The following is a 14,868-nucleotide window of genomic DNA, read 5'->3' as shown; positions in this document are numbered from 1 at the left end:
GGACTTTCTCATATCTAACTGGCATTTTCTCAGAACTGTGGACTTAAATCCAAGTTACTCACGGACATCTCTGCCTCGATTTACCAAGGGTTTTCAAACTCCATGCATTTAAAACAGAACTTAGCATCTTCTCTGTAAATCTATTCTCTTCATGTGGCCCACTCTTTAATGATTACCCAGCCACCGAAACCAAAACCCCGAGCTTCACCCTAGGTTCTTCTCAATCCTAAGAAATAAATTCACTTAGCTCTTAAGTATTCATCTACCCACTCCTTCTTCTGTATCCTTACATTGACTGAATCTGTGTAACATGAATCCGACCATGCACGTCATGTCCCTGCTTAAAAGTCTTCAACGTTGTCCCCGTTCACGCATTCAGGATTAAAGGCTCAGATGTTTAAGGTTCTTTGAAACCAGTCCTCTAATTTCAACCAGTTTCAAAACGAAGGCGAAAGGCAATATATTCTTCAATCCTCTTATTTTTCTAAGGATGGGCCCCAGAACTGAGTTAATCATGGAATTCTAGGATGGGAATATCAGCTTATTCTGTTTTAGATCTCCGAAGACTGGAAATATGCACATAAGCACTAAAATGGACAAAACCCAGCTCCCTTATATTGGGTTTCCAACAAAGGCTAGGAACACTTTGGAGAAAAAAAAAGTTCTCGTGCCTCCCCGTCGGGGAATCGAACCCCGGTCTCCCGCGTGACAGGCGGGGATACTCACCACTATACTAACGAGGAACTGCACAAGGGCTCCCCTCCTACAAGATATTTTATCTTTTTGACTCCGCCCCGTCCTATACTACCAATTGACCCGGCATTTTGTTGCCATCGTAGTTTCTACTGAAGTTACTGGAACTAATGCGGAAGTGTTCAGTTTGTCTCCCAGCTCCACGTCTCACTACCCCCCAGCCTCCGCTCACCCTCTCCAACCCACTGCCCCTCAAAGATTCCTTGAGCACCCCCCCGCACTCCCAGGTGGCCTAGCGCGCCCTCTCGCGCTACATCACGGGACTAGTGGTTCCACCCCCGGCACCACCTACGCTCCTCTGACTCGGACGAACTCGCTTTCCCGGCGTGCACCGCGAGTCCTCCTCACACAACCTCTCTGCTCAGCCCCAAGCTTCAGCTCTGTCGGAATCTGACTGCCAGTGTGCGGGTGCAGTTCGGCGCGCGGCGCGTCTCCCAGAGAGAGCTATGCCAGAGGTCGTGGATACCTGTTCTTTAGCTTCCCCGGCTTCCGTCTGCAGGACCAAGCACCTGCACCTGCGATGCAGCGTGGACTTTCCTCGCCGGGCGCTGACAGGGACCGCCGCGCTCACCATCCAGTCTCAGCAGGACAATCTGCGCAGCCTGGTACGGAGGCGCCTGTCCCTTGCTGCTTCTCCCCGGCCACGGCCTTCTCACCCTCGCCCCCGCGGCCCCAGGACCCCGGGCTGCTGCTCCAGTGAGGCAAGCACCTGCACCTGCGATGCAGCGTGGACTTTCCTCGCCGGGCGCTGACAGGGACCGCCGCGCTCACCATCCAGTCTCAGCAGGACAATCTGCGCAGCCTGGTACGGAGGCGCCTGTCCCTTGCTGCTTCTCCCCGGCCACGGCCTTCTCACCCTCGCCCCCGCGGCCCCAGGACCCCGGGCTGCTGCTCCAGTGAGGTCCCCCCCCCCCAAGAACGCACACACATGCACACACGCTCGCGCCCGATCTGTTTTCCCGGCTCTGATTCCCCGCGCGGCCTCCCCACCTGCGCGGCCTGCAGCCCAGGACAGCCACTTCGGGCCCCACGTCGCTCGATCCTCTTTCTTATACAACTCAATCCCAAACGCTCTCGATCGCTCTTCCCGCTCTTCCCTCCCGGACACCTTCGTGCCCACCCGCCTCGGATTCCCTGTTTTTGGAGAGCTTCCTGGTACCATTCCCAAGGCCCTTCGCTTCGCCCTGCTTTGACTCTTCCAGTCTCTGCTTTCTGTTGTTCTTCGAGGTTCTTCGTGCCTTGGCTGCTTATCACCCTTATTTTCTAGTGATTTAAGGACATTCAGGCTTTCTAAGGATGACTCAGTTTTTTAAGCCTTCAAGGGTGAGAGTAATTACTGCAATTCCTAGAAAATCGTACTTCTGTAAACTAGTAGTAGAATAAAGATAAGTTTAGATTTATGGAATATTATTCAGTGATTTTATTTTTACCCTATAACCTGTATTGAGTGTTCTTGCACATACCGTGTTTGGGACTGTACCTTTCATCTGAAAAGTTGCACAGAGCAGTGCGTTAGAAATGAGGGGCGTGAGTAACCAGCCCTATTCAACCCTCAGTGCTAGAGTAGGATGGATGATACAGTGTGTTCTGCAGTGTTATAAAACAGTAATAAACAATCAGATCAGGTATTGAGAAGGGAAATTAGTGGCAGTAATTGGGCAGAAGCATGACTATAGATAAAAATTGGATTTTTGCCTCTTTGCTTGTGTGATCTCTATTTTGAGTTCAGGAATTAATAAAGCACTTAACTTTCTTACATTTTTGTGTTGATGTATAATCACTGAAAGTACTATAAGGAAGTAAAATAAAAGCATTTTAAACATGAAAATAACGCATTTCCTTGTATGTTGCACTTTGGTCTTGAAGTACCTAGCTGTCTTTTATTGCAGTGGCAGCTTTACCCCAGCAGGGCTGAAGTTAAGTACCACAGCAATGAATTCTCTCCTTTCATTAAAAGAAAATGAATTTTACTAGCTTATCATGGCTTAATGTGACTGCCCTCTGTTTCATAAAAATAAAAAGCTTATGCTCTGTAGGTAAGTATGAATCCAGGAGCTTAAATTTTGCAAAGAACAACTTGCCTGTTGTTTTTATATTCCCTAAATCTAGAGAAAAGTCGGATTTTTAGTTACGATTTCTGGTTTGGCTTGTCTGTTTAGTAAATTAATAGGAGTTACAATGTTAAATTTGTTCAAGGAAGTTGTTTATAATTGTTTGCTTATGTCAATAACCGGAGACCAAGAGAGAGCTTCCTCTTATTTATATTTAGTTGAAGTTAGCTTGTTTTCCTCATTAGATTAGGGACTCTTGAAGATAGGGATTACATTTCATATTTCTTGATATCTCACATTCCTAGTGTAGCACAGGGCAGGCAAAGACCCAAAAGTCTGACTCAAGGATGCATTCAGTTAGAAAGCAACAGTTAAACTTGACATGGGCTACATGAAGGATAGTGCTGGGCTGGGGATATAGCTCAGTGGCACTGCGCCTGCCTCTCAAGTGTGGAGTCCTGAGTTCAATCCCAGTACCACCAAAAAAAAAAAAGAATAGTGCTAACTGTATCTCAGAAGTGAAGAGTCGTGACAGCACACCGAGGTAAGACAGAGAAGACCGGTGCCAATGTGGGGTGAGGAGACAGCACTTCTCTTTCTCCTCATTCTTAGAGTCCATGATATTGGAAAGTGCCAGAATTTACACTAAGAAGGGCAGAAGCCAGGGATCGAACCTGGGTCTTCACTAAATTAATGGCTGAAGTGAGAATCACATCAAGGTGTTACTTTGGATTTGGTTTTAACAGATAAGTCTGTGGGTTTTGGTTTTGTTTCTTGATCATAGCAATTTATAGACAGCAAGTAGGAACTATAGAAACATAGTAATGATACATAAAACTTACTCTGTTCACTTTGTTACAGAGGAATTTGAGGCTACTTAAAGTAGCATGCAGGACAATAAGTTTAAAGAATTTGGAGGAAGAGAGAATGAAAAGAGAAACAAGACACTATATAAAACCAGTACACATAAGAGTTGGGTCACAAAGTTGACCAGAACTTCCTAGCAGCCGTGCAAAAGGGAATCAGTTATATCCTTCACAGTAACTGACAACTCAGAGGTACAGGCCCTTTTAAAAAAAATTTTAGGGGCTGGGGATTTAGTTCCACCACCTGCCTTGCAAGCACAAAGGCCTGAGTTCGACCTCCAGTACCATAAAAAATAAAAAAGAATTTGGGTGTGCTCAAGAGGAGACTGAGAAATATATAAACTATATCCTTAATAACTTTCTACCATAAGGGCTATTTCTTAACACTATATGTCAGTATCTTCATCTTGCACATAGTTGGTGCTTAACAGATGTTTGTTGAAAGTACTAATTCTAATTTGTCAGTTATCTAACTTCCGTGTTTCACTTACAGTTTTGACTAATTGTTTAATATTTATAAGAGAAATTTGAAGGGGAAAGTCTTATGTAATTATTTTCTTTTGGCCCAAACTTGCTTCATACATTAATAGATATCTCCTATTTGCCAGGTCCTGTGCTAAGCCCCAGGAATGGGAAAGTTAAGAAACAATCTCTATTTAAGTACCCTTGGTCTAGGAGAGAAAATAAATCATTATACTACCGTATAAGAAGCACCTTAGAAGACTGCAGGGTCCAACCACTATAATACATACAGGAGATGAGAGAAAAGTTGCACAAAGTTATTACTCTAATCAGTTGTTTTGATTCAGAACAGATCTGAAAACTTTAAGCAATACAGAAAACAGACTGAGTTCCTCTGGGAAATGACCCAGATGGTTCATCTTGATGGTTATAAGGTCTGTATAAGCATGGGTTGTTATAAACATAGGTATTCAAACTCTATTATTAAATTAGATATCCAGACACAGGCATTAGAATATGAAAGGACAATTATAACTATTATTTTTAAGATATAAACTATATTCCAAATATGTGAGTGTAGTAAAATAAGGCAGTTCTAGTTAGAGAAAAAAAAAAGTAATCTGAAATAATTGCCCATTAGCAGGGAAACAAGTGATTCTCCACAAATTTAGCTGCTTTTTAAAAGAAAAACAATTAAAGATTAAAAAGGGCCAGGGATTTAGTTCATTGGCATCAGGCCTGCCTTGTCGGTGCAAGGTCCTGAGTTTGATCCCCAGTACCAAAAAAAATTTTAAAGAAAGAAGGAAAGATAAAAGAAAATTAAATTGGGATGGAAACTTCTTCCCAAACAAAAATTGTTGATACTGCAGAGGTGGGAATCAAGTTTAGTGATCACCCTTGTGACTGCTGTAGTTAACTAACGAGAGGAGACTAGGCAATGGCTGTTTCTGAACATTCTCCCAGTGCTTTTCTAATCCAAAAATGGGCAGAGGGTGGTGGTACCAGAAATACAGAGATGAGATACCAAGGAATTATGACTGCTCAGGGTCTGATCTGCGGGGCTGGGAGAAAGAAAAGAAAATGTGAAAACAGTGTGAAGAACACCTGCTAGTGGATTGTGTGGGATTGGGAAGACTGTGGATTATTTGAGTGTTTCAAACCTTAGGTACCGTGAGGAGTTTCAGTAACACTTAAGAAACAGGAGAGAGCTGATTTAGGAGAGATCATTATGGTGGCTTCCTTGTTAAACACCTATCAAATATGAGGTGGTACCGCACTTCCTGTGCAAATGCTGAGCAGGTGATTCCAGGTGTCCAGTGGACATCATGTGCAGGGCACCCGGCTTTGGAAATAGGCAGGGGGTCATCTGTGCAAAGATAGTTGAAGGTGTGGGGGTGCTGGGGATTTAGCTCAGTGGTTCCACTGCTTGTCTTGCAAGTGCAGGGTCCTGAGTTTGATCCCCGGTACCAAAAAAAAGATTAGCCTGAAGGTGTGGGCATGAGTAAAAGCTAGGGAGTGAAGAATGTGGTAAAAAAATGAAAGGACCCAGGCTACATAAAAAGAGCATATCTATATTCAGGAGTTAGAAAGGAGGAGGAGGAGGAAACTGCCAAGTACAAGAACCATTTGTGTGTAAAGGCAGAGAAGTCAAAGATGGGAGTTTCAGCCAAGTGACGTGATCCACAGAGCTGTGCGGAGTCCTAGGTCACAGTGTTTGGACAGAAAAGATTTTGTGGCGCAGAGGCACTGGCTCTCCAGTAACCAGGAGCTAGAAGCCAGATTGAAGAGGGAGAGGAGAAAAATGATTGATGAGGAAGAAGTAGCTGCTGCAGAGCGCCCGTGCAGTTCAAGGAAGGAAGGACAATAGAATAGTTAGTGGGTACAAGGGTCATTTGAATACCTAGAACAATATGGCAGACTTCTTCAGGTTGTGTGGAAACTGGTGGCATGGCAGGTTGAAGCTTCTAGAACAGATTAGCTCAGGGGTAATGGGAACGTCTGGTTTCTAAGCCCGGAATTACTGTGTTGAAAACTACTCAGATTCTTGATACCCCGCCTTTTTGCCCTGCAAGTGCAGTCATCCTTAATGGGCCATGGCAGGCACATTCAGTCTCCTAGTCCTCTACAGGAGCCTTGTGTTAGTGGTTTTATGAGGAGCTTTTTCTAGGTAACACAGCAGTAGCGGTACAGTCTACGTATTTGCCTAACAAGTACCAAGTGTTTTAATTTTTAGATGCATGAAGTACACTATATGAGTATATGAAAGCATACAATAGGAGTTGGACTATATTCTGAGAGATATAGGGAAAGATATATTAAACAGTTTGAGTTGAAAAGATATAGGCAAAGTTTTTTGTAACAGAAGTTAAGTTTTAGGAGAGAGAATTAAAAACATTTTTATTCAGATTGACTTTTAGTTAGAACCCAAAATTTGTGTGACTATTCTAAAATCATCTGACAGTATAAATGCAATTCTTAGAACCCCAAATTTTCAGGATGCGTAGGGCCTTGAATGACGAGCCCTAGACTAACTTCTGCCTCTTTGAATTCCTATAATTCCTCTGTTTTATTCTCTCTAAGCAACTAGTTCTATAATCATTATAATTAATCTATATCTAATACTAATTTTTTCTGATGTATGAATTGTTTTCTTATGATTTAAAAATTTAATTTCAGGTTTTGGACACAAAAGACCTTACAATAGAAAAAGTGGTGATCAATGGACAAGAAGTCAAATACTCTCTTGGAGAAAGACAGAGTTACAAAGGATCACCATTGGAAATCTCTCTTCCTATCGCTCTGAGCAAGTATGGATGCTATGCTCTATTGCCTTGTATTGCCAAATAATGGGGAAATAGATAATTTAGACAGCTTTCCTTTTCTGCTTGTGTGTATGTAGTGATTGGCATACTATACCTACTAGTCTATTCAGATTTAAATTTATAATTTTGTTTTTAAAATACTAAATACTGCATTTGAGCCATAGCACTGCAAAATAAAGAATAAGCCAGATGTGGTGGTGAATGCTTTTAATTCCAGCTCTTGGGAGGCTGAGGCAGGAGGATGGTGAATTTGAGGACAGCCCACTCTGCACAGTGAGTTGAAGGACAGCCTGGGCTACATTGTGAAACCCTGTGTCAAAAAAAAAAAAATACTCAAGAATAGGACTTTGGGCAACTGACTTATTTAGTTACTCATAATCTTACCAGTGTCTGGAGTGATGATGGAGCACGTCATCGTAAGGAGACATTTCAGGTTGACCTGGGAAGCTGTACACTCTTCACCTTTGCCACAAAGGCAAGCTGTGTTGATCAGTGGGTAATAATAGTAACAATGCCAAGCACAGAATTGTTAGCTGTGTACCAATCTTGCTAGCAGTGCTTTCGGTGCATTCTTTAGTCATGGTAACAACCCTGTGTAGTATGACCTGCACTCTAGAGGTGTAGAAAGGGAGTCTCAGGTAAAGAAAGTAACTTCAAGAAAAGGATAGCCATAATTTTCATAAAGGCAGCATACCTCACCCTTGATATATTTAGGAGGGGAAAGGGGATGAAAACTTTTGGCTTAGAACAAGAGTTGTCTGCCCCTACTTTCTAGTGGCCATGGTTTCATGCCTTCTCTTCACCTTCAGTAAAGAAAAAGGAAACCCCAAGGCAGAATTTGGAGGGAGGATGTACATCATTAACTCCACTTTACAGATGAGAAATCTGCCCCACCCATAAGTGTAGAGTCAGGATTCAAACCCTGGTGGGTTTGATGAATGTTAAAACTCTTCCTTGTGCCTCATTATTAGTGCTTCTGAAACTAGCTGTGGTAAAAGGCCAGTTTTTATTTTCTCTAGTCTGTCATAAGCTGACATTTTTGTAAAATGAACTGTTAGGAAGAAGAGATTAAATGCAGGCACACAATTTCTTACTCTCAGATACAGTGGTCATAACAATTACTCTGCACGTTTCTAAGTTCTTCCTGTGGATTTCTGGGCTCACGGCGTCGTGGATCGTGACAGTTCGGAGGCCGGCCGCTTTGTGCTCCTACCGTGTGGTAGTTGGAGTTTCCAACTCACTTCTTTCACTCCCCTACTTTGTCACAAACTGAAGGATGTCACGTGCGCAAACTGAACTGGGTGACACACTGGAGGCAGGGTCAGTTCCCACGACGTCTTCATTAGGGTTAGCACAGTAGAGCAAAGAGGACCCACTGGTTGGCATTCAGGTAGGAAAGCAAGAGGGACAGTTCCCCAGGGAGATCACAGCCTTCCTCTCTGGCACTACTGAGTCTTCATTTGATATTGTTTCTGTTATTCACCGTGTATATCATGAATTCAGATTTTAGTTAAATGGAATGATGCTCTACTAATGTGTTCTATTTGTTTTCATACAGAAATGAAGAGGTTGTCATAGAAATCTCTTTTGAGACATCTCCGAAATCCTCTGCCCTTCAGTGGCTCACTCCTGAACAGACTTCTGGGAAGGAGCACCCATACCTCTTTAGCCAGTGCCAGGTAAAAATGGGGCCAGAATGATTCACCGTACAGAAAACTCATGCAGTCTCATGAAGCAAGATGGACAGTAGTCTTGTGGATATGTGGGCCTTAGCTAATACAGTGGTTTATTGTCTGTTATATAAACTAAATTTCCATGTATATCTCTTGCTATTGATATATCCATGTACTTTTAGAACCAAGCTTCCTTTTGTTTGAAAATATTCTACCTAAATTGGAGTCTAGGTCTTATTTATATTAACATCCTCAGGACCTAGCATAAAACTTAATAAATGGTCATAGAATACTATGAAAAATTAGTGAAACAAAAATAGCTACAAAAATGCTAACAGTTAAGCGGGAAGTGAAAGATGAAATTTCTAACTCTAGACATCATTGCTCAGAGTTAATCCACACCGAGTATGGAGTGTAGCCTTCCAGATTTCTCTTGTACATTTATAAGTTTTTATATTTAGTGTACCTTTAAAATATGATTTAAACTACTTTTATTTGCTATTTTCAAACTAAGGATAAATAGCCACACAATTAGAGTCAGTCTGTCACAAGAATGAGTATCAAACTCTTTTCTGAGAGAGAGAAAAACCAAATTCTGTTAATCAAATAACTTATTATTATTGAAATTAATGGAACTAACTCATTAAGCATTTATTGTGCTCCCAGGCATTGTTTTAGGTACTTTACATATTCAATTATCTTACCATTCTGTATGATAGGTATGATGTATTCTCGAGTTTGAATTAAAGAGTTTAACAAAGCCTGATTTAGACATGTTTACTTTGTGTGGCTGCCTATAATATCTGTTTAATCTAGGAAACCTTATTTCAGTAATCCAGAACAGATAAAATGTTTTGGGCAAGAATGTACTAATTATGTGCTCTCTTATCTTGTAGTCATATCCGATTTTTAGTCAGTATTTCTCAGAGATGTCCCCTAAGCCAAAGTTATCCAGAAATATAGTATTAGTGAGTCATGTGAATGGAAATTTTGAATATATTACTTCATTTCTTTTTTTTGTTTTTTGTTTTTTGAGACAGGGTCTCACTATGTAGTTGAGACTGACCTGGAACTCACTATGTAGCCCAGGCTGGTCTCGAACTCACAGCAATCCTGCTGCCTCAGCCTCCCGAGTGCTAGGATTACAGGCGTGAGCCACAGCGCCCGGCCTTCATTTCTTGCAACAGTGTTTGAAATACAGAAAAGAGATGATACTAACTTAAGAAATTACTAGAGGTGAAACATATAGATATGATTTTGGTTTAATGAATTTGCTTATAGTAGTTCTTTGTATGTAAGTGCTTAGAGTTTGGTCCGATCCAGTGAAGTACACATAAAAACCCCTTTGGCATTGCCAAGACAATTGTTATACCCCCGAAGGAACTGTAGAGGCCTTGGAACTCAGTTTGGGAGAGAGAAACGGGTGGTTCTTCTAGTCTTACCCACGCTAGAGGTCATCTGGGAGCCCATGTCTTTGGGAGTATCTAGATGTGGTGAAATCTGGTGTGGGGGTTTTAGGAAGTCTTGGATTTTTAATAGCTTTAGAGAGAAAAGTTAGTATCTGTATTCCTTCAAGCCCAGTAGACTTATTTCCATGAAGCCGAGGTTCTTTTGTTTGATTTGTAAACAGATCAGCTAATGGAACTGTAGGATCTCTGGCTACTACTCTTGGGGGAAGCTGTGTTTAGGCAGGACTGATGTGGAGGTGGAGAAACACTGTACGTATTATAAGAACGAGTATGTCTGCAGGGTATTGAGAGATGCTGTTCTTCCTCCTTTTCTTCCTTCTTTATAACTTTCAGAGTTGGCTGCAAGACTGAACTGTCTGGGTAATAGGAACATTCTCAAGCTGTTTTCCTTAGAATATGGGCATCCCACTAGGTGCAGATAGCTCACCAGTGGGAAGTGGGTTTTGTGTTAAGTGTGGGGAATCAAATATGCTTCTTTGCTACAGGTCTTTTTAGAGCCTGGAGGAGGTCAGTGTGTGGTTCTGACATTTATTCCCCTGCAGAGCCCTTCCGCCTGGAGTTCCCAAGAGTTTTGCTCTGGGCATTGCTGTTAGGCTACTTAAATATGTGTGCATTTTTAAAAACTGAACACAGAGTTTCCTGAGCTCCTTTCCTGTAGTGAGGCCTTTAAATGAATGGTCTCTAGAGGAGGAGTTGTAGACAGTGCTGATCACAGTACTGTAGTTCACTTTATGCTTTAGCTGAAGCACGAGGGTTGACCATAGATTAAAAGGGAAAAGCTGATGTTTTTTACCCACAAATCTATTTTTGCTAATTTAAAAGATCCCTAGAGATGAGCGACCTATTCTTATTTTTATTTTTTTAAAAAGAACATGTGTAAGAACAGTGCTGTAATTTTAGTGATTCCCTAATGACTGAATTTACGAAGAAGGGAAATACAGTAGCTATTTCTTTTTGCTTTCTCTCCTCCCAGGCCATTCACTGCAGAGCAGTTCTCCCTTGCCAGGACACTCCTTCTGTGAAATTAACCTACACTGCAGAGGTAAAAGTCACAAGTTGTTTACTGAATTAAATGGTACATAAGTGTGGCGTAAGATAAGCAGAGATGATAATTGATTTGAGCCAGATGTATTTTACCTAGCAAAGCCTATCCAAAATACAGAAAACAGAGGCTGTGGGCCTCATTCTGAATCTCAGCTTTAAGGGCAGTTTCAAACACTAAGTGTGAAGAAAGGAAATGGATACCATTCTCATTTTTAAAATGGAATTCAGAAATCTGGATCTAAAGATAAGCATTTGGTCCCCTTTCTATAACTTTAAAAACTTGACATGTGCAGGATTGAAGTTCTATAAAGGCATTCTGTAGCCATGAAGTATTGACTAGGGGAAAAAATACCTACCTAGGAACCCTAAAAGACGTATAATGCAGACTGGTCTGTATACATTTCCAGCTTGCTCCTGTCGCAGGTCCTGCTGGGCTTTTAGGGGAAAAGTGGACTACGATGAACACACAAACACCATCCAGGAGGCCAGAGAGGCTTGGACGAAGCTAACAAAATGTTATGGAGGCTTCTTGATCCCCAGATATCCCACAACCAAACCACCTCTAACGAAGTGCTATAAAATATTCTTAGAGCCAAGAAACCCCAGGTTTCTGGACTCTTTACCACTTAAGAATTGTGTGACCTTGGCCAACCCTTACAAGTCCACATCCTCAATTTTCTCATGTACATATCACTCACTACCTTTTACAGTTATCTCATTACCTAAGTGAAAGGAGGAAAGGGAGCCACGTTATTTCCTCAATACTGACTGGTGTAGCACTGGTTCAAGAGCTCCCTAATTCTCTGCCTAGCACAGTAACTGTGTGGAATCCCAAGCCATGCAAAAACAGCATGGAGATTGAGCAGGGACTGGAAAGCGTGCTTGCTAGATCATTGATGCGGGCGAGTCCTTATTCTGGCATTGATTAGAAATAAACCTTTCAGAGTCATACACACAAAAGTGACCTCGTGGGCTCCCCTCTAAGGGTCTTTTCCATGCAGATTTCTAGAGAAAATTGTCTTACAGTTTTTGTTGATAAATATAGTTTTTCACAGTTATTGCCCTTAAATGTTCTATTTATAACTCCAAGTGTATGTCTTGAATATAAAATTGTCCAAAACTGCATTCTCTGTTCTATGAGAAGTGAGCATTTATTTTAGAGGTGTGAAGGGAGTGGAGCCGGTGGCTACCCTTGCAGGCATTTATGTTATTTATTCCTGGCAGCAAACCTATGAAATTGTACCCATAATTGGTGGGGAAGCCAAGGCTCGGGTAGCTTATTTGTAGTAAGTAGGTTGCAGAGCTGAGATTTTAGTCTAGTTTCTCCCAAAACTCTGTTCTTACTATGCATGTATGGATAAATAAATAGTTCACATTTTTAAAAAGCCAGTTCTACATATTGCTCATTTTGTTTACAAAAGTGACATTTGCATACTTTTGAGTACATGGTTCCTATATTATATAGATAGCCAAGAAGAGGGAAAGATTATGTAGTTTAGGATACATAGGATCTTTTATTTATAACTAGAGGTGACTTTCCTTGCTTAGGTGTCTGTCCCCAAAGAACTGGTCGCCCTTATGAGTGCTCTTCGTGATGGAGAAGCACCTGACCCAGAAGACACAAACAGGAAAATATACAGATTCCACCAAAAAGTAAGATCATAGTGTTTAGGTTTTTGTTGTCATTGATGGTGAACTGCAAATACCTTTTACCATTCAAGAGAGTGAAATAACTAAATATCACAAAGTTTTAGAAAGCAGAAAGCATTTCTGATTTGTTTTCTTCATGTCTCTTTTTGTGTTTGTGTGTGTGCTTTTTATTCCACTCACAGAGAATGTTGTGTAGAAGAAATAGGTTGCTGGATAGGCTTAGCAGGAAGGGCCCTGATTCCACTTCTCCCCGTTCCAATAAGTAGCAGGCTTCCTGGTCTTGAAGCCGTTACGTTTTTGCCTGCCCTGGAACTGCCATATGGGAATGTGGTTATGAAGAGTGCTTATAAATGGGAGAGCTGCTTTAGATCTGGAAACTATTCTGTTAACTCTCCTATGAGTTAAAATTGTTACATACCTAGTTATTGGGCAAGTTCTGTGTTTTTGTTTTTGTTTTTGTTTTTTCTGCTCCCGGGGATCAAACTCAGGACCTTGCGCTATCGAGGCAGGTGCAGTGCCACTGAGCTAAACCCCCAGCTGGGTGTGTATCTTTGATCTTCAGCAAACAGAATGACCCCGTGTGTGTGTGTGTGTGTGTGTGTGTGTGTGTGTGTGTGTGTGTGTGTGTGTGTGTGTGTGTGTGTGTGTGTGTGCGCGCGCCTGTGGGTGTGCATGCACACACACGTGTTTTATGGATCATTCTGCTTCCACTGTAGCCTCTGAGATTCCAACCTCCTATAACTTTGGAACCCACTTACTGTTGATTTAAAACAAAGAAATTTTAAAAATAAAAAGGTTTTAAAAGTCAAGAAAAAATTAAGGGAAAAGTACAGTTGCTTTCTTACAGGTTTCTTTTTGAGAAATGCTTAAAATGTCCCTTTAGATTCTGTATACCTTTTGTTTCATGTGTCAGGTTTTACATTCCTTTCTTATAGAATATAATGGTACTAGATATTTGGAAATGTTCTGCATCACAATTTTGAACTATTAGACCCCCTAAAATGGGAACTATTTGAGAAGTGCAAAAGGAAAGCAATTTGTATTAATGCTTGGAGATTTGAAAGCGAATGTTCTTAATTTCAAATATGAATTGTCTGCCCTGTACTGTTCTGACACACTAATGCCAGCATGTGGTGTGTGGGTTTTCCTCCTTCAGGTGCCGATACCCTGCTACCTGATCGCTTTAGTTGTTGGAGCTTTAGAAAGCAGGTGAGCTTTTGAACAGATGAGATTTGTGAAAATGTCAAACTTTAGGCATCTTAAGCCTTTGTTGGGACTAAACGATATATTGTTTGTGTCACTTTTAAGATATCAAGGTGATAGCTCTAGAAAAATTGAAATGTAATTATAAAAAGTTAACTGAAAAAATCTTTACTACCGGCCCCTTACCTTTCCCAAATATTGCAAAATGAGCATGCTCTTACCTGTAGTTTAATGCTAATGGATTTTACTAAATGAGTCACTTCTCCTAATCTCCCATTTCCTTATCCTTTAAAAGTATAAAATCTGCTTCTCCTACCTTGAAGGCTGGTTCTGTGAAACACATGATATAAAATACACTGAAGCACTTGGAAGCTTGTGTATAAACGGTGTAGAAATGTATTATATTCGGTTTTACCAATAGCTAAAGCATCCTTCCTTCTTATTTTTTATTTGCTCTTTTTTTCTAAACATTTGAAAAGTAAGAATGTCTATATTTTTGAAAATCTGCATTTTTCAAGGTGCTAGAAAGGTGAACCATGGTAGAGTAGTCAGGAAACGTAGACTCAGCTTCCTTCTCCTGCAGTTACTCGTGGAACCCTTGGGCAACACACTCCCTCTGTGAGTTTTATTTCCTTCACTTGGAAAGCAGAAATAATATCTACATACCTCCAAGGATTTTTGTGAGGATTAACAGAGCTGGCATGCGTAACACTCCTGGCTTATAGGAGGCACTCAATAAAAGATAGTTGTAATAATGGTCACTGCAGCTCACAATTACAAGTTCTAATTATGTGCTAACTGTAGTGTGTTTATCTCATTGTATCCTCAGACCTATGGGATAGAAATAGCCATTGTTCCTATTTTACTAAGAAGGA

General features: G+C 41.2%; 1 protein-coding gene and 1 non-coding gene across 2 annotated transcripts in view; one reads left to right on the top strand and one right to left on the bottom strand.

Moving 5' to 3' along the window:
* Positions 1-671: 671 nt before the first annotated feature.
* Trnad-guc lies at positions 672-743 on the bottom strand. The gene has a single exon. It is a non-coding gene; the product is annotated as a tRNA-Asp (tRNA).
* A 339-nt stretch (positions 744-1,082) lies between these two features.
* Lta4h (leukotriene A4 hydrolase) overlaps positions 1,083-14,868 on the top strand; it is a 32,515-nt gene continuing 18,729 nt past the window's right edge. Inside the window, exons 1-6 of the mRNA XM_010629167.3 lie at positions 1,083-1,358; positions 6,809-6,939; positions 8,513-8,633; positions 11,070-11,138; positions 12,689-12,793; positions 13,947-13,999. Coding sequence (XP_010627469.1) covers positions 1,200-1,358; positions 6,809-6,939; positions 8,513-8,633; positions 11,070-11,138; positions 12,689-12,793; positions 13,947-13,999 — 638 coding nt within the window. The 5' untranslated portion in view covers positions 1,083-1,199. The remainder of the gene's footprint in view (positions 1,359-6,808; positions 6,940-8,512; positions 8,634-11,069; positions 11,139-12,688; positions 12,794-13,946; positions 14,000-14,868) is intronic.

Source organism: Fukomys damarensis, unplaced genomic scaffold (genome assembly GCF_012274545.1).
Source record: "Fukomys damarensis isolate Sample0158 unplaced genomic scaffold, DMR_v1.0_HiC HiC_scaffold_15, whole genome shotgun sequence".
NCBI classification, from domain to species: Eukaryota; Metazoa; Chordata; class Mammalia; order Rodentia; family Bathyergidae; genus Fukomys; species Fukomys damarensis.
This window is presented reverse-complemented; position numbering and strand designations above follow the sequence as displayed.